Consider the following 22828-nt stretch of genomic DNA (forward strand, 5'->3'; position numbering starts at 1 on the left):
AAGAAAATCATAATGCAACAACTGTCAAAGATTTCACCAAGAATATATTTTGTAAATATACTTTGAAATGTGTGAAATGTTATCTATCTATACAGTATGTTAACACAATGTAATGCCACTTCAATACTGATCAATCTGAAACTTTCTTTTTGTAAAAATGCAGTCAAACTTTGATCCTCTAAATTATTTAATAAAAAATTGCTTATTTTTAATTGATTGTAGTTTAGTTCCTTTGATGAAATGAACATTAAATAGGCTGAAAGAGACTCCATGATCAGTACCTTATGGCAGTGTGTAATATTTGATGGCAAAATTTAGATAACCTCTTGATAGTTCTGTAAAACAATCATTTGGAGGAGACCTTTGAAATGCAAAAAAGAAGAAATGCATTACCACAAAATAAGTACTGCAAGTAGTGTGCCTGTAACAGTTAGCTATGGGATCAGAAAGTAAAATCTTGTAGCATATATTTTTATGCGTCTAGTGATTAATAAGCCCTGACATGATACAGGGGGGTGATTTTCTTTTGGAAAAATAAGTCAGTCCTTAAAATGATTTATACACATATATGTGGGATTATAATAATTAAAAAGGAAAGTAATTCAATGAATATGAATTAATTATTTAAAATTTAACTTGTGTGCAAGGGGTAGATACAATTGTTTTACTAAGACGTGTCTATAAAACGTGAAATGTAACATAGTAAAATTATGAGGAAAAGGGTACAATACAAGATTATACATTTTTCTGTATTATTTTTATATTTTAAATTTTTCAAATAATTTGTTTATTTTTATCCCCAGAGGTGAATGGAAATTGTACTTACAAACTGGCAATTCTTTAAAAAAAAGGTTTACGATATTATTCAAGAAAATGTTAAACAGCTTATTCAGTGATTAAATGTATTATTGTGCAACACCCCAGACTCACTGACAAAATAAGAAAAGTACTTATATTTTTGATTACCAATTAACAATTTCCTGTAACAGTTCTAAAATATTTTAGAACATTTTCTTTAAATCTTGCTGAACATTCTTAAGGCATACAAAAACACATCCTGTGCTTGCTCAGTGAAAGAAGGCCCTTTGTTGTTTAATCATTTGACAGAAATACGGCATATTAAAAATTAAAACAGGTGCAATATTCTGAAAATTCCTGAGATATAAAAATTTGAGGAATAGCACACAAAGCAAAGAAATGCATCCATCCTATATGCTATTTTCAAAATCAAGAGATAAATTTAGGAGTTCTGTTTCTGGACTTCTAGATAGGAGAATTGGCTTCTTTATAGAAAGTAAGTCTTTCCTAGAAATTTTAGACTGTATTTTTTAATTGAGACTATATTCAAAGAGCTTTCATCTTTACCTGTGTGCAAAGGGATGTGGAGTACAAGAAAACACATGTAATTCAAAACAAGAATAATTACAATAACCTGACATTCAATAGGTAGGTTACTATTGTTCATATTTTTCTACTTAAAATACATCAGGAGTTTTGTTTGCCTTCTATTTATATGTGTTAACATCACAAATAGCCTTAATCAAAATAAATGTTAATCATGGCTATTTGCTTATTCCTAGGAAAGAAGCAGCAAAATGGTCACTCTACAATTGTAGAGAGTATGTGACTCTTGAGTTCTGACCTTTGCACATAGTGTGTTTTAAATGGCAAATTGGCTTGGATCCAACAAATTTTGCCATGTTCAATTATGAGAGACATAGTATATCTATGAAATCCATATTAAAAATATGTATCTAGTCTTTGCTGTATGTTTGCTTATAAGTTATACCACTAAAAAGTATAGTTTTCTATTTTCTTCAATACATGAATACCGATTATCAAACCAGTACATGTTATTCAACCAGTACATATTTTTTTAATAATTAAAATGTTTTAATATGAATTCACCTCTTATCTAATGGTTTGTATCCTATACCGTTATAGATTATACATGTATAGGTAATAATATCTAAGACTGTGTCTGATGTATGCTCTGAATATTATGCCTACTCATTTATTGTGCTATTGCCATTTGTGTGAACATAAGTATATTTTTTAATGTTTTAGAATGGCAGTATTATTTCACTGTTCCTTTAAAACTATTGTTTAAAAGCATTAATGTTATTGTTTTTAATTGCACTCTTACCTTTGGAGACTTCTGGCAAATTCTATTTAACTAGCAGCAATGAATGAAATAGGTGGTTTTCAAGTACTGCTTCTGTTACTAATGTTGACATTTAAATGTTAATTCTAGTCTGAGGTTTACTGTAAACATGAAGCAAGGTTTTTTCCTTGAATGAACAATCTTAAACCAAAATTCCAAGTAAAGGAATTGTAACACAGAATATTTTTATCATGGTGCTTAGTTCCTTCTAAAAGATTTAACATTCCCTAAGTGATATAGGTTAAAGATTTTAATTTAGCAATGAATTTATAATTCTCTACATTAAAACTGTATTTAAATGTTAACCACATTGTTATGTGAGTCAGGTCAAAATAATAATTACAGTATATTACAAAAGAATGTGAAATAAACTTCCAGCAAACCACACTGAATATTAATGCTGTGCTAATCCTTGAAAAGCTGGGTTAGCAAACTCTGGAATTTAGATATGTGATTTAAATGCAATGCACAGCTTTTCTTTAGATAAGACTAATATCCACTGTAAAGTTTGGGATTTTTTGTGATGTATTTATTAACATATTGGATTTTTTAATAAGTACATTGACATAGTCATTCCAAAACCAAACCTTACATTGTCTTTATGCATGCATATCTCTGTGTAGAATTTCTTAAATTAGCATTTTTCTACTAAAGCAATATCTTATATATTTTTTGTGTATTTTGATTAGTAGTGTAATTTTAATATCAAGGGTCACATTTCCTTTATTTCCACTTAAGAGTTACATTTAATATTATAATTAATACAAGAAATGACATGCTGAGTTTCTAATCAAGTGTCTGATATAAAGCTATTTTAAGATGGATGTGTATAAATTAAATCCATATATGCAGCTTCAAAATAATGGGGTGGGAAAGAGAAAAATCAGTTTTGTTATATACTAAAGCAACTTCGAGTAAATGAACCACATTTGTGGGCTGTATAAATGATATTAGCCTAGTTTACCAAGTACCATTTGGACAAAACAATGTTACTTTTTTATTTAAAGTGTTTTCTTCTCAATAAGGGGCCATCACCTCCCAATCTCAAAAACATGCCCAAGAATATGTTAATTAATTGTATTGTGTCCCTGAAATAAAGAGGTTGCCAAATGCAATAAAAAAAAGCCCATCGATCAAGGAGCTAAGTTCCCACTGCTAGTTGCTAAAAGTAATTTCGATTTTGAATTTGTAGATGCACACACATTTCTTCTATGTATGGGATTTTATCATTAAAAACTTTCTGATAACAAGTGTAACGTGACCACATAGGGTGTATCTTGGGAAGCTTAACATTCCTAGCGAATTAAGCGCGCAAGCCTCAGATCACTTTTTGTCAATCTTACTATGGTACTTCAGAGTCGGAATGTGGGTAATTTTTATATCATGGCACTTCCCCAATTAAAAACAACAACAATGGTCCTTTGTGAAAGGAGGGCTATATTAAATACGTCAACATATTCCATACAAGACAAGTACAATATAAAGAACATTGAAGAGTGGCCAGAATGATGTTCCCCTGACTATTTTAAAATTTTTCTTTCAACGAGATAATTTTGAATCCACAATATGCAATATAGATTAACTAAAACAATATGATCGCACGTAATTTCATTTTAAATTACATTTTCTCAAGTTATGTTCACATTTTGAAAATTACCAAACAGCATTTGAGAGTAAACACGTTTCAACTAAGAAAATAATCAGAGGCTTTAAATATTTAAAGCAAATTTAATTAGCATTTTTTCTTGTGAAATATTATTTGCATCTTAACCCTTCAAATTATTTTAAAGACTTCTACCATTTAAATATAATTGTTCTTTATTAAACGATTGAGTCCCACAAAAGACTGCAAGTTTACAAAGAGTGAAGGAAAACGACAGCAAAAACAAGTTCTGGATATACTTTTAAACAACTTAAACGCGACTACAAAGTTAAATGCCTAAATTTCCAAGCAGGGGAGAAAAGTCAGTTAACATCTAGCTGACAATAATTCCTATTTATAAACATCTGTTAACTTCTTCGTCTTGTAGTTAAAAACTTTTGTCAAATGTTCGTTTCGTGGTGGTGTGTATATGCAATATGGAATAAGACGTCAATTCTAATTTGCTAAAATACAATTTCAAGCTCAGTGAAACAATTTACTGAAACCAATCGCTCTTTTTTTGTAGAAGGAATTTGTGCAAAACTACTTAAAGATTTCTCCAGCAATTATCCTTTTTCCTAATAAATATATGAGACCCACACACTGCTTAATTTTTTCACTAAAGTGGAATGCGCAAAGATTATTTTTGCTTTAAAGAATATCGCACTTGTTGGAAATTTTCTTTCGTATCAAGTTAGTTAACTCTTGATTTAATGTAGAGTGAAAAGCTCAGGTCTAGATGGAGTGCTGAAATCATTTATTTCTAAACAAGTTTTTGAAAAACATTAAAGCAAAGAATACTTTTCCTGAAAAGCACTCATTTTTATTTTTTTTTAAACTGAACAAACGCAGCTAGCATTTGAAGAAATAGCTGGCTTCACTGTGTTTATATTAAATACAAAATAAGATTAATCCTCGTTTTTATACATAAAACATTCAAACGTGTTATTTTCAAAATTCTGTTTGACTGTATTTATTATTCCCAATCCCGTGGTTCTGAAAGCTGATTTTCTCCGAGTTTCTCTAGGAAGTCCTGTTCTAAAATCCACTCACAAACGTTCTTCTATGTATAAATCCAGCCCTATGGTGGGGTTTTTACCTTTTGTGTACCATGTAAGTTACAGCCTCACTGGAGCATCCCTCAGTGAATAGCACTTTTAAATAATCCTCTCTACTTATTTACCAGTTGTCTTGTTGGAAACCCCTGAGTTGCTGAGTAGGATATAATACAAACTTGCGCCATAACCCAACTGTGTTTGGAGCTAACATAAAATGCGGCAGCTCGTCTCCTTCCCTCGCTCTGGCAGGACAAGCCCAGCCAGCCAAAAACAGCGCGAAGAAGGCGGCCTGTGAACAATGGGAGCCTCTGGAGGAAAAGGAACCCAAATTACACTTCCTCTCGCTCACTGCAGCCCTCTCGAGCCCGTCCGCCCGAGTCACTCATTCACTGCACCGTCTCCAGGCCGCCTACCCCCGTGCGCTCACTGCAGCAACCTTCCCCAAGCCCGCCTGCTTGCATTTCCTGCCTCAACGGTTGTAGCCTGCCCCACTCGCTCACTGCAGCCCCTTTTCTTCCTCACTAACTGCTCTCTTCAGGAGCCCGCCCCACTCCCAGGGTGCAGTGTCTTGCTAGTCAATCTCTCCATGATGGCCGTTAATGCTGCCTCCATGAGCCCACCCCACTCTCTGCCTGTTAAACTGACTAGTATTTTCCCTTTGCACGCCCTGCTTGCTACAATCCTCTGCTTGCCCTCTTGACCAACGCACAAGCCTAAGAGTTCGCCCTCGTTTTGTTGAGGACACCCACAGAGTTACTCTATCAGCTGCTCACCCTCAATGTAAAGTGTTTTAAAAGAAGAGTGGGAGATTATTTAGCTGGCCTGCAGCCAACTGTTCTCCAGATCCTAGCCTGGGTTCAGGGTTCCAATTATGCTGAGCTGCAAGGATCCTGCCAACTCCATTTGTTACCACTGACCTTCCCCCAGCTGGCCTCTATTCTGCTTATTTTCTCACATAGCATGAGCACTGCCAGCAGGAGAGGAGGAAGCACTGCATTTAACCCACATGCTGCAGTGCTTCCTTCTTCCCTTCAGGGGACAGTGCTGTATACCAGACTGGTCAGCGTTGTTCTCCTCCCTGACCCCAAAATCCTCTCTTCCACGCTGCAGTAACTGGAAGGAGGAAGAGGAAAATGGGGCGAAATCAAGAGAAAGGATACAAAGGAGAAGGGAAATAGAGGAGACATATCCTCTGCAAAACCGTCCATTTAGATGTTCTATATCACCTTAATTCATTTCTGAAAAGATGACAGGCATTCACTGTAGCCTTCCCAAACCTAGTTATTTCACTCTTTCACTGCAGCCTGCCTGTTCCACTAAAACATTCGCTGCCGCTCGCCTCGACAACCCTCCAGCCCCACTCATTCGCTCAAATGCAGCCCTCCTGAAACGAAGTAGCCCGGTCTTCGCGGGAGCATTTTGATCTGTTTCCCCACTCGCTCAGTCCAGTTTGCCCAAGCCCATCGATTCTCTCACCCAAAACAGCCTTATTGAACCAGCTTTTCCTCTCTGCAGTCTCTTGCCGAACCTCGAGTGCCTTAGCTTTTCTGCTATAACTCCTTCCTCACAGTTAAAATCATTAAGTGCTGCAGATATGACTCTTCTCTCAACTAAACACGGCTCCTGGTAAACTATTAACGTCCATTCTTCAAATTTTAATAGTCAACCTAGATCTAAGGATTTCTTTTTTTGGGGGGGGGGGATTAATTCCATGTAATTATGTTTTAATCAGCTTCTTTCTCACTTTAACCTTGTATATAGATCAAACATTTCACACATTAATCGGAAAATGTACCTAGCCAACACTAATTATTTTAGGGGTTTATTACGGAAATGTAATAAAACATGTTGCTTTTTAATCTGATTTGTATTGGGGGGATGGGGTTATAATTAAATTTGTTGTAATCCCCTTTATCTCCTATATTTTGTTAGTTAAAATCTGCTTATAACAAATCAGATGTTTTTTTCCGGTATGTTAAAACATTCAATAATGGAAAGAGATCAGCACTTGGGACAAAAATTAGCGCAAAAATTAGGGAGGATGGGGCTTAATTACATATTAGGGTTTAACTGGCAAATGTTTATATTTGGGTGATTTGCTTAATGTCACATTTGATTCTGCACCTATTTCCTTAAACGCTCAAGACAAGGTATTTTAAAATTTGAGACATTCATGTTTGCCAATAATATTCAACAGGCAACACTAAGTCCAAGTCTTCCTCCCTGGCTATATTTTTCCTCCTACACATGTATGTGAGTATCCAGTTCCTCTGAATCTAAAGTCGGCCTAAACTCCTTTTCTGCTATATTTGGTAAGGGTAAAAAAAAAAAAAAAAAAAAACTTTCTTCCCCTCAACTTTGTGTTCATCAATTATTTCACCGCAGGGGCAGTCCAAGTTCTGCTACAACCTTCTCCCCCAAGCTCTCCCCCCACCCCTTTTATTTATTTTTTCTCTGGAAGTTGCCCTCTTTCCCTCCTGTTGTCTTCTAGAAAGCTGCTATTTGGCGGACTGTTCCTGATCTTGGCCCCCTCCCCATGTGTATAATGACTTTAAACTCATTGGAATAATCTTCTATCTAGAGTTTGCCCTCCATCTCCCATTACGTCGTGGCCTAGAGAGGCTCTATTGGGGCGGGAAGATACTCCAGTTCCTGTTCCAAGCACATGTATAACCCCTTTAAACTCCTTGGAGCTATTCCACCCTGTAGAGGTTAAACTTAAGCGATCCCAAATCTTGCTGCCTCTACATGCCGTCCCAGTCATCGAAACACGCGTTTTCTGGGCTCCCAACATATTAATCGGGCCCATGATGGGCTGCTTTAAACTGTGCCAATTCCGCGTGTCCACTTTAAACTCATGTGAGCACACCCACACCCCACTGCTTCTGTAGTCTGCCTCATCGGATCCCTCCGCCAGCTTTTATATGCTGCTAATATACTACTTGGGGCTCTGACAGGAGTACCCCCAAATCCTGCTGCCTCCGCAGGGGCCCTCTTCAAACTGATCTACGCAGCACAGCCCCCCTTAGGCTCTGCCCCGGGCTCTGGTCAGGCTGCTGCTGCCCGGGCGCTGGGCTGCGCTCTCGGTGTGTGACTTCCGCAGAGCCCAATGGCGGGGAGAGGGGAGGGGGGGGCGATTACGACAGGCTCGAGCTCGGCACGAGCGCGGCCGGCGTGAGGAATTGTGGGTAAGGCAGTGCCCGAGCGGCAAAAGGAAACGCTGAGAGAAGGGGGAAGGGGTGGGGGGAGGTGAAAGGTCAGCCGCCGGGAGCCCCGGCGCTCTGTGCCCAAGTAGTGAATGAGGGAGCAGTAGCGCTCGCAGCGTTGCGCATTGTTACGTGGACGCACATTCCAGGGGGCTCCTTGCACATCACACCCCCAACTTTTTTTTTCCAGGGGGAGAGGCTGCCAACAATGCATTAAATTTGCTTAACAACAAGTCGGGGTTGTTTTCCTCTCTCTCCTCCCATGCCGGTGTCCCTGACAATACAGCAAAGCAGGAATATAAACACCAAGCGTGTCTCCACTGCAAGAGGGGCAGGGAGTGCAACGGAGGCGTCTGCTTAGGCAATCTCTTTGGTACTTTGGAGCTATGTCTTCTCTGTCTGATCCGCGTGCTTTGCTTTCGGGGGGGGGGGGGGGGGGGGAAGGTGTTTGTCTCCGCCACAACCCCACCCAGTGTGGCAGCTCAATATAATTATGTCCTATGCAGGGGTTTGCTACTAACACCGACTGGCAAAAATGCAAGACTTTTGCTGCTCAACCAAATGTGAATTATATTTATTTGCATATAACGCCACCCCCACTGCCTCTATCCTTGCAGGAATTTATTTGATTTATTTATACGAAAGTTTTGTTTTCACCCGTTTCCCTTCTTACTTCGCTAATCAGCACGGAGATCATTGCTGGGAACACATTTTAAAACCTTTTTAATCGTTGTTGTTTTTTAAGTCCCACAAACTATAGTCTCTCTTTGGGGAGCACTGAAATCCTAAGAAAGGTTCCTATCCACGCTCATACAAACTACACTTTGATCGCTGTTGGTTATGGGGAGACTATCTGGGGAGTTTTAGATCCATGAAATTAACAACTTCTGCTTAATCGTGGCTGCTGTTACTGCTATTGTGAGGATCTTTACCAGTAAACATGTTTTAATTTACATTGCTGCGCAACTTTCTAATAATTTCTTAAACCCAAACCCTCCTATACAGTTTCTAAAGGCAAAGTTAAGCGAGTCCACCCTCAGCCCCTCACAATAAGCTTGAAATGGAGGAAGAAAATGTAAAGAGTTCGAATGGAGAAGTGGTTCCCTTTGTTCTTTCATTGTTTCTCCACGAACTGGCGGATACAAGGACAAACGCTTACCTTCTTTCCTTTTTGCTCCAAAAACCAGACGTTCCCATCAGCCTTCAAATACACAATCCACCTTAGGAGTGACTACAAATATCGGGAGAGTTTGTATTCCATTATTTTTCGCTCTCTGCCTTTTTTAGTGTAAGATTAAGTTGCCGAGCACGTTGTTGCAAGCTGTAGCCCCCCGCCTTAGTGAATGGTCACGTTCAGGACCCTCCAAGTCCATCCTAATTCTGCTAGTAGAATCGAGGGCATTGGAGGTCTAAACTTTTAAAAAGGAAAGGGCCTACAACGATCTAGAAAATCTGTAAATACACTCGGCTTTTCCACTACATTCTGCTCCAACTAAAAAGAAATAAATATTTCACCCATGGACATTTAATTTAAGAAGTTTAAATTCAGCAGTGTTGATCTTTTAGACTAAATTAGCTTAAAGGCAAATTGAGATAAACTACAATCTACAGCACTGTATATTCCACAGCATTTGTAAGGCCTGGGCTTTAAAAAATAAACATCATGTAGAAATATGGGATATAAAGTTTAAATTACAATGGTATCTGGGAGAAGTGTGTTCTCTAAAACATAATGGAGAAACGTGGCTTTAAAAAGTGTCTCCCATGGCAAAATGATTGGTTTTCATTGTACTATTACTCTAACATACAAAAAGAATCAGCTTTCTGAGTAATCCAATCAGTGTTTAGTACACAGCCTCATAGGCAACACTCCTCCAAACCTTATTTTAATCTGATTACGATGAGATTTCCTGATACAATGAATATTTTAAATGATCCTTGTGTCTTAGTAAATGGGATGAATTTTCAGCCTCCTGGTTCCAGGGGTCCCAGATGCAGAGGAAACCGGCACTGCTTGGAGACCAAGCTCCTCTGGGTTCTGGTCGGGAGTCGGAACCAGGAGACTATAGCCGGCCCCCTTCTCCTCTCTCCCTCCCCCTTCTTCTATCGCCCATGGGCGCTGCATTAATTACTCCCAATTCCTTCTCCTGTTGGTGGAGCTTGGAGCTGGACACTTAAGCGCCTTTTAGCACTGCATCTCCAAGCAGCTGGCCATTGCAAAATAAACAAATAAAAGCTTAGGAGATCTAAATAAATTGTGGGACCGAGAGTGTGTGCTGTCTATTCTTTCACCACCAACTTGTCCTTAATGGCATTCTGGAAGGTTTGTATTTCATAGGAAAATATTGCAACAAACAAGGTAAATAGGGGCTGGCTGAGGGGAAGTGGCTTTTCTTTGATAGCGTTTAATTGGAATTGAAACATTCTAGAGCTGTAAACATGCTTTATTTATTCAGCACACATAAGCAGGCATTGTTTTATCACCCTCATAATTATGGTGTCCTTTAAACTGGCTGATAGCAAGAGAGATAAGGGAATGTGCCTGTAGCTTCAGATTAAATCTCTCTCTCTCCCCAGTCTCCTCTCCCCGGGTCACCAGAATCCCCACAGTCCTTGGAGATGAGGAGCGCCGGAAGATTGTGGCCTGGCCATGCCTTACGTCATGAAAGTGATTTGTGCCACATTGCTAATTTGGTGCAATCCATAACCTTCTGATCTCCTGTGTTTGTAATTGCTTTTCAGCTTGCAGAATATGTTTTCTCTGACATAGTTCTTGAATATAGAAATTACAATCGCTCACCTGTACGTAAGAAATGATTTTCCCCAATGTTTGTTGCTTTACCTTTGTCTAATTAAAAATGCACATTTTAGGATCCTTTCAGAACAAAGCTTTGCCAAATCCCCTTTACATCCAAGGATTTGAAAATGTATAAAGGCTGCATTGAATTCAGGATGGGTCAAGGGGCAAAAAAAGGGTAGAAGGTCACTGCATATTGATTGTGGGTCAGTAGACAACATGTCATGTAGTATGTGTCCAAAAAATCCCCTTAAAAACTGTATTTTAAAAACAAGATTATCAACATCTGCTGTGTTATTTTGTGATTTTACTGAAATCCAGAAATTTCTGGTGGGTGTGATACATGCACATGAAAAAATAAAACTTAAAAAATGCTGAACAGAACTATATATTGTTGCTTTGTTTACATGGAAATAACTCAGTTGTAATATTATGTTTGATAAATTATCATTTTTTTTACTATTAGTTGTCAATTAATTGGCCCAGGTTTTTGGATAATTTGGTTGTGCATTCTTATGTTTGACATATTAGAATTTATGGCAAATTTTAAGCACTAAAGTCACATTTGGTTGACTTTAAAATAGCAGAAGGACCTTAGTATACTGTTCTTTGACCCTGTTACTGGACTCTTTGTGATATCCTCTATTTTCTGTTTGCATCCCCTATGAGCACAATATGCACAGTGTATCTAAAACTGGTGAACAAGGTTATTTCTCATTTAAATGATCTATTTCTGCATAAAAGCTGTGAAAATAAAAAGTGTATTTAATGCTGTCAGTACCTGAAGATTGGTCCAGTGCTTAAAAATAATACTAAATAGTAATAGAAATGCTCTAATGATGTGGCAATCCTAGTATGAAAATGCACATGAATCCTTAGGAAAAAGAATTTGCTTCATTAGTAAAACTACTGCTGGAAATTGCTGTTGCATTTCACAACTAAACATTGAAAAAAATGGTGTGTGCATTACTTTGCTCAAGAAGGAAGAGGTCAGGATGAATTGTAATAGTATTTAAACACAATCATACAATGGAAATAAATCAAAACATAAAATAAAAAAGGCATCTAAAATGTTCTATACATTCTTTCTGAAGCAATATAATTAAACATTTTCTACAAGCCTATATATTTGAACACAATTTTTCAAAAATGAAACTAATCTGAGATAAATGAGAAAATGTCTACTGTATATATTATGAACATTATTTTTTCTCTTTATTTTCTACTAGGTTTATCCTTTGGCCAGACAGCTTCAGAACTGAAATATTATCTCACTCTAGGATGTAGATCACAGATTGCACGTTACTCAAAGTGAAAAGGAACACATTTGATTGATAACGTGTGTATTCACAACTATATATTGTTGCATGTACATATAGTTGGTAAAATGGGCATCCTTAGACCTTCTGTTCTGAAGAAATGGGAGGCAAACATCCATCTTTTGAGTAGTGTTCGTCTTTGACTTTAAGTGAGGCTGAGGTGGTCAACAAAATTACTAAAGAAATATACATATGTATCTGCCTGCTCACACACACACACACACACACACACACACACACACACACCGGGAGAGAGTAAATTATTGCATAGGTTTTAATATAATTGATAACAGACACCTTTATTTTTTCCTGTCCATTCTTTTGGCTAGCTTTCACATTAATAATCTAAACCATAAATGTTGGTAGCTATTGATCACAAACCCCTGTGTGCGTGCAAATCCAGTTTAAAGTCCCCTGCCTTTGCTGTGTATGTGTGCCCGGGTAAGGGCCTCTACCAGCTCTCTTTATAGTGATCTACCCCCAATGTGCCTGAAGAAGATCCTGATATACAGCGTGTGCTGATGGCTATAAGAAAGCTGCCTGTTTCATCCTGCACAAAAAATGATGGAGAAATTAAAGAAACAAAAGACATCTGTGTGTGATGTGGAGTAAGATATGCAATTGAAAGTGTGTGTATATCTATAATTGAGTGTGTGTGTGTGTGTGTGAGAGAGAGAGAGAGAGAGAGAGAGAGAGAGAGAGAGATTTTCTAAGACTTCTCCCCCCCCCACCCCCTTCAACGTTGGCTCTGACTACATCCAGAAGCTAATGGCTGTACCTTTCAGGAGGGGTGAGGGGGTGGGAGGTCTGGCAAATAGCTGCTAGTAGTTTAAAACATTTGATAGTGCAAGTATTAAACAAAAAAGCATGCATTTTAAAAATAGTTACTGAATCACATTACCAAACTGTCATATGTAGTAAAAGAGAGAGAGTGAGCGAGAGAGAGAGAGAGAGAGAGTGCGTGTGTGTGAGAGAGAGAGAAAGAGAGAGAGAACTAAGCTACCTGGCAAAGAAATGACTTTTCAGCCCACTTTTTTGTAATGTCTTCTTTAAAAGCTTTATCTGAGGTTACTGTTTCTTTACTGTTTGACTCCATAGCCTTAACCTTAAAACAGGGGGAGGAGAATAGTGGGGTGGGGGTGGGGGTGGGGGTGCGAGCAGCATATAAGTGCATCAGGAGGAATTTTTAAACGACCTTATTGTCTCTAGCTTTAGAAAGGCTACGAGGATTTCCTTTTAACGCCAGCAGCTGTTTTCCCTCGAAACTTTGCTTTCCGCTAGAGAATATAACATGATGTCTCTTACGCAAGTGAGAAAGGAAAATGTATGCTGATAAATCCAGATGCGAAGCAAAAGAAGGCTTAACTCTGTGGATGGTATTAGCTGTGACGAGGCATTGTTCACTGCTGCCTCTTGGTTACGTTTAAAGGCTGAAATATCACGAGATCCATTCAATGATCCTTTTCTCATTCAAGGGACAAAATGTAATTTGCTGTAGCTCTGGTTTCTTGGAGGGGAATACTATCCTTAGATTTCAAAAGGAAGAACTAGATGTGGTTTGTACACACATTGATTAAGTTGAAGAGCGGCGATTACATCTGTGCAGAGAGCAACAGTAGTCTAGGGGTGGCTTTTCAAATCTCAAACCTACTGAGTTACAGACTCTCCTAAATAGACTTCCTTAATTTCCGGATGCACTTCTGCAAATTCCCAGTTCTCGCCAGAATTCCTGCGAAATTGGGAGGTTGTGTGTATTCTACTTTGTAATGCAAAACTATCGAAAATTATTTTTTAAAAGCGATCCTTGTATTTATTTCAGCTATAACTGATGGTGTAATACGAGCTCCACTCACCATATTGCCAATCTATAGAGTGGATAACGGAACTTTTGAATTAGAAGGGAAAAATTAGTCCCAGAAATATGAGATGTTTTCTTAATTACACGGATGTGTCTAATTTTGGATATGCACTAAACTACTGCTATATATAAGTGCTTGTGTTCTATCCAGTTTTCAGTTGAAAACTGATTATGGGCGGATAGTTATTTTTGCAGCTTTTGACATGCAAACCGCAAACATCATTTTAACGCACGAAGGAAGAGGTTTGCTAACATTGCAACATGTTCGAAATCATTTGTGCCTGACACTGAAGTATTGTAACGTCACTGCGAAGAGGTTACACCTTCATGCTGCTTCTTCAAAATGATTTTAAAGGGTTGGTATAAATGGAACATCTAAAGTCTGCAGGTCTACCCCAAACTGAACGTGCTGCAAACCAGAAGTGCCCTGGACCGTTGCAATATTCTATATCGTGTGCCAGCACTTTTCTGTTATTACGTAAAGCCTCTGGAAGCACCTTGGATATTTTACATTCTCTTTTCTCTACTGGAAGCAGTCAGCACACAAGAATCCTAATGTGGAGTCTGGGACTCTAGGACATTCCAGCTTGTGATCCAGCACGGTTAATTGTGAAAAGTGTGTACATTTCTGGCTTATCTATGCTTTGTTATGGGTCTGACGTGAGCCCACGTCCTCCTTCCCCTCCCCCAATATTACAGACAGAATTTCAACTACAGAGTGACAGTATTACGGTGTTGGAAACCTTGATATGCAGAGCAAAAAACAAACTTAGCCATTGACTGTAGAACGACAATTAAATAGAAGAGGAAAATCAAGAGAAACTCGAAAATGTAAGTATTCGTTCTCGATTTCTAACAACAGAGCCTTTCACCCCTGAGCTTGAAAAAGGGAAATACCAGGCTATTCTGCACATTTTCGCTAAGCTTCATTTTCCACACAATGCAGAATAAAATATCAGTTTACAATTATTGCATTACCAAAGTCTTTTCTCTCGATATGATAACACTTATGTCCTTTACAGTCACATAATGCCCAAAATAGCAGCATTTGTCCAAAATAATGTCATTATGTATATATATATAAAATGACAATAAAAAACATACAAATCCTACATCTGTAGCTAGCGATGAAGTCTGAGAGGTCTGAGTGTATCTGAGCTCAGATTGTTTAATAGAAAGATTTATATACTAACTGTATTATTTACTTTGGGAGGGGGCTTGGCAGTGTAAGGGTATGCTAATTAGTGGGAGATTTTTTTGGGGGGGAAGGGGTGGAATATCAATTTTTATTGCATCACCTGTCAGGAGTGTCCAATCAGCGTTGGCTTTAGGGGAATTAATTGATGAAGGTGTCTCCGGACGAGCTCACTTCACTCTGTCATTTTATTTGTAGCTAAAGCAGCGGCGGGAATAGCAGCTGCATTTCTTTTCTCTTCCTCCCTTCACATTCCATTATCATAGTTCTCCAATGGAAAAGCAGGGAATGAAAGGGAACAGGTACTGATCTTCAACAGCAACTTAGAGAAACACTTTGGCAAACCTGATTTTCAAACAAAAATATACAGAGATTGTAGTTTCACATGTTTTGTTTTGTTTTTTTCTAATTTCGTCTAAAGTTTGGCACTCCATTGAGCAGGAATAACAGTCTTTGTTATTTTATTAGCAGGATGCCTTGAGACAAATACAGCATCTGGCTGAGGATTGTGTGTGTGGCTTTTTTTCTTTATTTCTGCAAATGCTGGGAATAATTTAATTCACGAAATGGGAGACTTGAAGTCGGGTTTTGAAGAGGTGGATGGCGTGAGGCTCGGCTACCTCATCATTAAAGGAAAGCAAATGTTTGCACTCTCTCAGGTTTTTACAGACCTGCTCAAAAACATCCCGAGAACTACAGTGCACAAGCGAATGGATCATTTAAAAGTAAAAAAGCATCACTGCGACCTGGAGGAGTTGAGGAAACTCAAAGCCATCAACTCCATCGCTTTTCATGCAGCCAAATGCACACTGATATCCAGAGAGGACGTAGAAGCTCTTTACACATCTTGCAAAACGGAACGAGTCCTTAAGACAAAAAGGAGGAAAATAAGCCGGTCATTGTCAACAAAAGATCTCCAACCGGAGCACACATCCACCGACCCCTACTCCAGCTTTTGGAAAGAGAACAAACTCTGGCTGGGTTTGAATGAATCGGCTCAGCCTCTGCCAATTAGAAGAAAAGCTTTGCGTCCCGGGGACACAGGCTTGCTACCGGCCTCTGATCTACCTCACATTTTTAGTAAATACACTGGTCACAGCTACCCAGAAATCGCTCGGACGCCTTGCAAACCCCCTTTAAACTATGAAACTGCCCCGATCGTGGGCAACTATGTCACCTTTCACTCGGATCCCCCTTATTTTCGGAGCGTCCTTTGCAGCAAGCACCCGGCTGCTGCTGCTGCTGCTGCTTATTACCAGTCCGCCGCCGCCATCGCGCAGACCAAGCTAGCGGCGGCGGCGGCTGCAGGGAGCCCTGTGGGTTTGACTTACAGATACAAAAGGAAAAGACCGTGTGAGGCCGCCCAAAAGGACTGTTTATTAAACACCCCCAGCAGCGCCAGGCGGCTCCTGATCGTGCCCAGGCCCTGCAAGCCCAAAGGAGCTGCAGCAAGCACGGCCGCTTGCCTGGAGAGATTTCACCTCGTCAATGGCTTTTGCACTTCTCCGCAGCAGCCGCAGCAACAGCATCTGGGCAGCTTCCCCGAGAGCTACAGCAGTGACTCGGAGTCCAGCTCTTACTCCGACCATGTGGCCAACGACTCTGACTTCGGGTCCAGCCTCTCCAGCACCAGCAACTCCGTGTCCTCGGAGGAGGAGGAGGAAGACGACGAGGAGGAAGGCAGCGGCGTCTCGGACTCCAGCGAGGTCAGCTCCGAGGAGGAGGATACGACCTCAGACTCCGACTCCAGCTCGGTTTCCAGCCAGGTCTCGGTGCAAAGCATCCGCTTCAGGCGAACCAGTTTCTGCAACCCCCCCAGCATGGCCCAGGCCAACTTCTTGTATCATTTGGCCACGGCCGCCCCCACCAAATCGCCAGCTTTCGAGGAGGCAGGCAGGCTTCCCGACCTCAAAAGTGCTCAGTGTGGTGTCAAATCGGAATTGCCAGAGGAATGGAGTCATCAAAGCTGGGCACCCAAAGCACCTCCAGTGTGCTGCTCCAGCAGCCTTGGAAGTTGTTTTGCTGAGATAAGGAATGATAGGGTATCTGAGATCACATTCCCACACCCTGAATTTTCCAATAATGTAAAGAGTACTGACCTAACAATTAACTGTGCTGCAAAGGGGGCCTCTTCACCTAGCCCAAAGACAAACAATGCATTTCCACAACAAAGAGTACTCAGAGAGGCAAGGAAATGCCTTCAAGCAACAACTACACACTGTGCAGATAACAATACAATAGCTGCTAGGTTCTTAAATAATGATTCTTCACCAACAGCAGCAAATTCAGAAGAAGATTCCAAAATCCCTCATTGTATTGAATTTGCCACGGATTTACCCTCTTTGCAAACTGATCGTGCTTCTACAACAGCAGCAGCTGAGCTTGAATGCACTGATCCGGGCAATAAGGCATTGCCATTCCTGCACAATATTAAAATCAAAATAGAGGATAGCAGTACGAATGAAGACTATGAACCTGACCTTTCAAAACATAAGCTAAAGTGTGAGTGCAATGATACTAAGGATGAATTTAACGGTGTGACTGAGAGTAATAACCCGGACGTTTTATTAACAGCCCAGGAAGATTCTGCATGCACTGAGAAAGAAACCACTTCCTTAAACACGCTGACTCAGAGTCAGGTCCTTTCATGCACTTTAGGTACTCCAAAACCTGAGGATGGGGAGTATAAATTTGGAGCGAGGGTGAGAAAAAATTACAGGACATTGGTTTTGGGAAAGCGACCTGTACTGCAGACTCCTCCAGTCAAACCAAATTTGAAATCAGCTAGAAGCCCACGTCCTACAGGTAAAATTGAGTCACATGAAGGAACACTGGATGATTTTACAGTTACCAATAGACGCAAAAGGGTAGCCAGCAATGTAGCATCAGCAGTGAAAAGGCCGTTTAATTTCATGGCAAATTTTCCCTGTCCACCGTCACTAATTATTGGCAATGATGGGGATTTGTTGCCAGCTTATTCCTTAAACACCACTAAGGATTCGCAACCACCTCACAAGGCCCATCCTGTATGGAAATGGCAGTTGGGCGGTTCTGCAATACCTCTTCCACCTAGCCACAAATTCAGGAAATTTAATTAATAAAATAGTTTGGAAAATACTTTCTTGAACCACCTTTACCTTTCTTTTGTTTTAAACTCGACAGGATGGTTTGTACAAGCCCCTTAATGCTTTACACACTTTTGGAGTCCTGTTTTATCACATTGTGAAGATAGAAATCGGATTACTATTTTCTTTTCCATTACAGTCTTTATTTGTTTGTTTGTTTGTCTGGGTAATTTTTACATTCCACAGAGTACTTCAGGCTAAAGACTCAACTTAAACTCAGTTATTATCGTAGAGCTGGAACACTTTACTGTTTAAATGCTAATAATGCACCGGTACCTCAATTCAACTGCTACAAATAAATGTCAAAAGGTTGAATAATAAATATTAGAATGAGCCATTAAATTTATGCACTAGATTTCGAAAATGGAAGTCGAACTGTTAATTCAGTTAAAGTTTGTTAAGTTACTTGGTTGCACAGTAAGGGTTCACTATAATTCAATGTGGCAGCAGTCTCTACTTTTCGGGAGCTTTGTTTTCCAGAGTAGGGGGCTTTTTTTCCAAGAGCAGTTGCATTTACTAATTTTTCTATGGTTTGGAAAGGTTGGGGTTGGAGTACAGCTGGAGCACTGGAAAAGCTGCCTCATCTCAAAACTAGTAAATAAATATGGAATTCTGTTTTTGGTAAAGGGTGTCTTTTTACTTGTACAGTCACTCTTTGCAATTGGAAAGACTTTTTGCTTCACCCCCAAAGTCTTAAATACAGTTACTGTTACCCACTAATGTCCTACTTCAATTTTGATCTGAACATGCCCCTTACTAACTTGCAAAGCAACTAAAATATTTGTCTGTATAGCAGTACAATTTATGGTCTAACCTCTCACACTCGATGGAGGAAATAGCAAAGCGGTAAATGCAACACAGAAAGTGAAACGTGAGGCCATAAGTGGAAAGAATACACAAAATGAGAATATCATGTTATTCATAGCTTTTTGGCACCAAAACTCAGGCATTTAGACCTTAGTACACTTCACTGTTTTATCCGAATCTCTTGAAACTTGAGTTTTGCAATACCATCCTATCTATGTAGCAGAAGCATTTCTACTGCACGTGACAATCAGAGGCAATTATCTATATTTGCACTTAATATCGAAATAGTTTAACAGGTAGACTTCTAGAGTCTAGCCCTGGGTAAGACATGCTGGTGTAATATGTTGTGATGATGGAAGCAGTAAATCAAAATTATGAAAATTTGCACTGTTGAAAAGCATGCTTTAGCTTTATTTTCAATTAAAAACACTGTTTAAAAATTCCTGATTTCATACATTTCGACTTATTGCAGAGTTGTCCATAATTTCCTCTTCATCTGAAAGTTTAAGGTTTTTATTTGGAGGAAATACGCTTCCAGAGGTTATTTTTGTTTTGTTTTGTTTTGTTTTTAAATAAAACTGTTTTTAACCCAACTTAAGGCAGTCTTGAACAATGTAGAGTTTATATTTTGGGAGGGAAATACGTTCCAAAGTTATAATAAAATAGTTTGAAAAGTTGGGGATTTGAAAAGGTCAGTTACAATTGGGCTGCTGAATCAGCAGAGTTTGAGATTAAAAATTGCTGGGTTAATCTTAATTTCCATTTTATTTATACTAGAGTCTTTTCCAAATTACATTTTAGAGATTCCACCTCTTCATTAATTCCGGGAGAATAATTTATCATAAATCAAAAAAGAAAAAAAAAACAGCAATGAAATGTTTATTGTGTGACTCAGAGTCAACATTTCTTATGGAAATTCACTGCCTATTTTTTATCCTCTACCCTCTTTGTCTCTAAATATTCCAAGTAGACACTGGCTGCTTTCAGCTCTATTTACTATATATATGCACACCGTGGTTTTCCTCTCATTGTAAAAGACCTCTTCTAAGAATACCTGCAGCCAAATATATTTAGAAAGAGTAAACAATTGCCTTTCAATTGATTCACCCTTCCCCCCCATACACACACTTTAAGTTGCCAATTGCAAAAGGTGCATTGCATACTTAACCTGCTCAGCGGAAATTATGGTGGCCGTTAAAAATCTGTTTACTGGATGAAGTTGTTCTGAAATTAATGTTTACATTCGAGTGTTTGGAGCTGCATAAATTACAGGCTTATTTCCAGAAATATGTAAATACGTACACAATTTACTGTTCAGGAAAATCCCCTGGCTCTTTGGGAAAGCAGGGTTTGATTGAAAAGGGTCTCCCCTTGACAGAAATCTACAAAGCTACAATATGCAAGCTTAAAACCTGAAATTTCGCCTTATCTATTAAACAGTACGTATATCATTTTAAAAGTAGCTTCCTCCACTGACCCTGTGTATTTACAATTAGAGACATGTTGACTTGACCCTAACTTATAAATAGCAGAGACGATTTGTTTTGACTCTCTAACTAATATTGGGGAAAGAAACAAAGCACAAATTCAGACCAAATACATTCAATGGAGTTTAAAACGTAAAATATGGCGCCCAGCTCTGATATTAGCTATGTCGCCCTACATGAATTAATAGTTCCAGTTTATGGAAGCTGGAGAATGAACACCACCAAGCCAAATACATTCCTGAGTGTATCATTCCTGCAGACTTTTCTGCTGAAGTATGATGAATAAAGGCACCATCAAAAGGCAAGAAGTTAAATAGCCAAATAATTGTCACACGTGTACACCTCAGTTTAGTTTCAAGCCACTAGCAAGAACATTTGAGTTTTTACTTCTGTCAGAGTAATCTGCCAGGTACAAGAATTTACTGAAAAAGGTATTATTTCAAATCCCTGGTAGTTTGGGAGCTGTTTCTCATTGTGTTGTAATAATTCTTGCGAACACAGTTTATTATAATTTTAGACATGATGATGATAATAATAAAATAAAATTACTGTTATAAATAGCACATTTCCCCCCAATAAAGGTAAGTCTTAATCCTGAGGAAAACAAGGGTTTTCTAGCCAGCGGGATTATGGTATTGCTGTAATGTTTGTAGGAAAGAGAAACTAAAGGGTATCAGCTATGAAACTTGACAGTTTTCCAGTTTCTTGATGTACAATGCATAAATCAATAAAATGAAATAAAAGAATAATAATAAATAAAACACACCTAGGAGAGTACTTGAACTTGTCTGGAACATTATTCCAGAGATTTTGCTACAAGTAGAGGCTACTGATACATTTATTGGGAAGATTTCTGCGACCACATTGAAGACAAAGGAAGTTTTGGACTATGTCTAATTCTCTAGAGCATTAAAAAAGGGAACATGTGTAATGCCTTCAGCAACCAGGTATATTGCCTTAAAAGATGTAACTTTCAGTTTACAACAATTTACTTTTAAAAGTGATTGTTCTATAATATACACTTACTTGACTACAGTGGGATAATCTCTTTACTGGTTTATTTAAAACGCCACTATGTAGCAATAATGCAAAAATGGTGGTGGCTGTTGTATGACGTTTGCTGTTCAATCATTCACTTGGTGATTTTCTGCATGGTCTCTGACCTTTTTTCCTATATCAGATTTAGTCGCCAATAAATTAAAGTTTCTGCAGAAATAAGAACAATGCTATCATGTTTTTGTTTGTTACACTTCACACGTGTGAGTGGTTAAGATAGAGAGAGGGATGTAAAAATTGGCATTTTTTCTATGCAGGCGTCTAATTCAGTGGTAATCTGTAGAAAAACTATTGTAATACATGTAATATACTAGAAAATATATAACATAGAGAACGTGGTTAGTTGTGGTTTCTACAGTTAAAATGGTTACTGAAAAATTTTAATGGTTCAGCTTAAAATCTGTTTGGACATAACTTTAAAGTTACAAAGTACAATCGTGTACAAATTAAAATAAATCTCTCAAAATAAGGACAAAGGCATTGGAATCTACCTAGCTAAATCAGATTTACAAAAATGAGCCATTCACGAGGTTTTCCCCCCGGTATTTACCCTTACAATCATGTTTAAGAATGTACCGTTTATCAGTTCCATGGTTGAATGTGGAGTTTCTCATTCCTCTGTAGCCAAATTGCTTTCTGTTAAATAGAGGACACTTCCCAAACATTTTGGGAAAGGACACCTGGGTATGCAGTTAACTGATTTTAGGTCTTCAAAGTTGCATTTTTTAAACTGTTCTGATATAATTATTTACTATGCCCTAGCCCCCCACCCCCTCCTTTTCAATCTCAGGCGGCCTCACAAGTCCCAGCTTTAAAAGGCCCTAGATGTTTTGCATGAAGCTCTCACAATAGGGGTTGAGAGAATTGACAGTTTCAAAAACAAGGCGTTCTGTCCTTTCCAGATGCCGAGAAACCCTTTCCTGCATCATCTCTCGTTTGCTCTTCGCTGCTGGTGGCTTTATCCTTAGCATTGCAAATATACTGCAACAGCTGTGTTTGTAAACAGGGGGGGGGGCAGTTTGGATGGAGCCAGCAACGCCTCGTTTTATACTTTGTAAATGAGTGTGATGAGCCGGAGTGACCAATATCTCTGCTTCCTGACGAGAAAGAAGAA

The 22828-nt window shown here is 38.9% G+C and overlaps 2 protein-coding genes across 3 annotated transcripts in view; one reads left to right on the plus strand and one right to left on the minus strand.

The window, feature by feature from the left end:
* Positions 1-9420, minus strand: part of MLLT10 (MLLT10 histone lysine methyltransferase DOT1L cofactor) — a 233769-nt gene extending 224349 nt beyond the window's left edge. The window contains exon 1 of the mRNA XM_034760295.1: positions 9230-9420. The gene's annotated coding sequence lies outside the window, so the exon portion shown is untranslated. The remainder of the gene's footprint in view (positions 1-9229) is intronic.
* A 3959-nt stretch (positions 9421-13379) lies between these two features.
* Positions 13380-21866, plus strand: SKIDA1 (SKI/DACH domain containing 1). Of its 2 annotated transcripts, none has more exons than XM_034760303.1 (2): positions 13380-14875; positions 15708-21866. In XM_034760303.1, exon 2 carries the CDS (start codon positions 15806-15808, stop codon positions 18335-18337), a length of 2532 nt encoding a protein of 843 aa, XP_034616194.1. In that variant the 5' UTR covers positions 13380-14875; positions 15708-15805; the 3' UTR covers positions 18338-21866. The 2 variants fall into 2 exon arrangements, with proteins under 2 accessions (XP_034616194.1, XP_034616195.1); XM_034760304.1 differs by having other exon boundaries at positions 15711-21866.
* Positions 21867-22828: the final 962 nt, after the last annotated feature.

This window comes from Trachemys scripta, chromosome 2, assembly GCF_013100865.1.
Source record: "Trachemys scripta elegans isolate TJP31775 chromosome 2, CAS_Tse_1.0, whole genome shotgun sequence".
Lineage (NCBI taxonomy): Eukaryota > Metazoa > Chordata > Testudines > Emydidae > Trachemys > Trachemys scripta.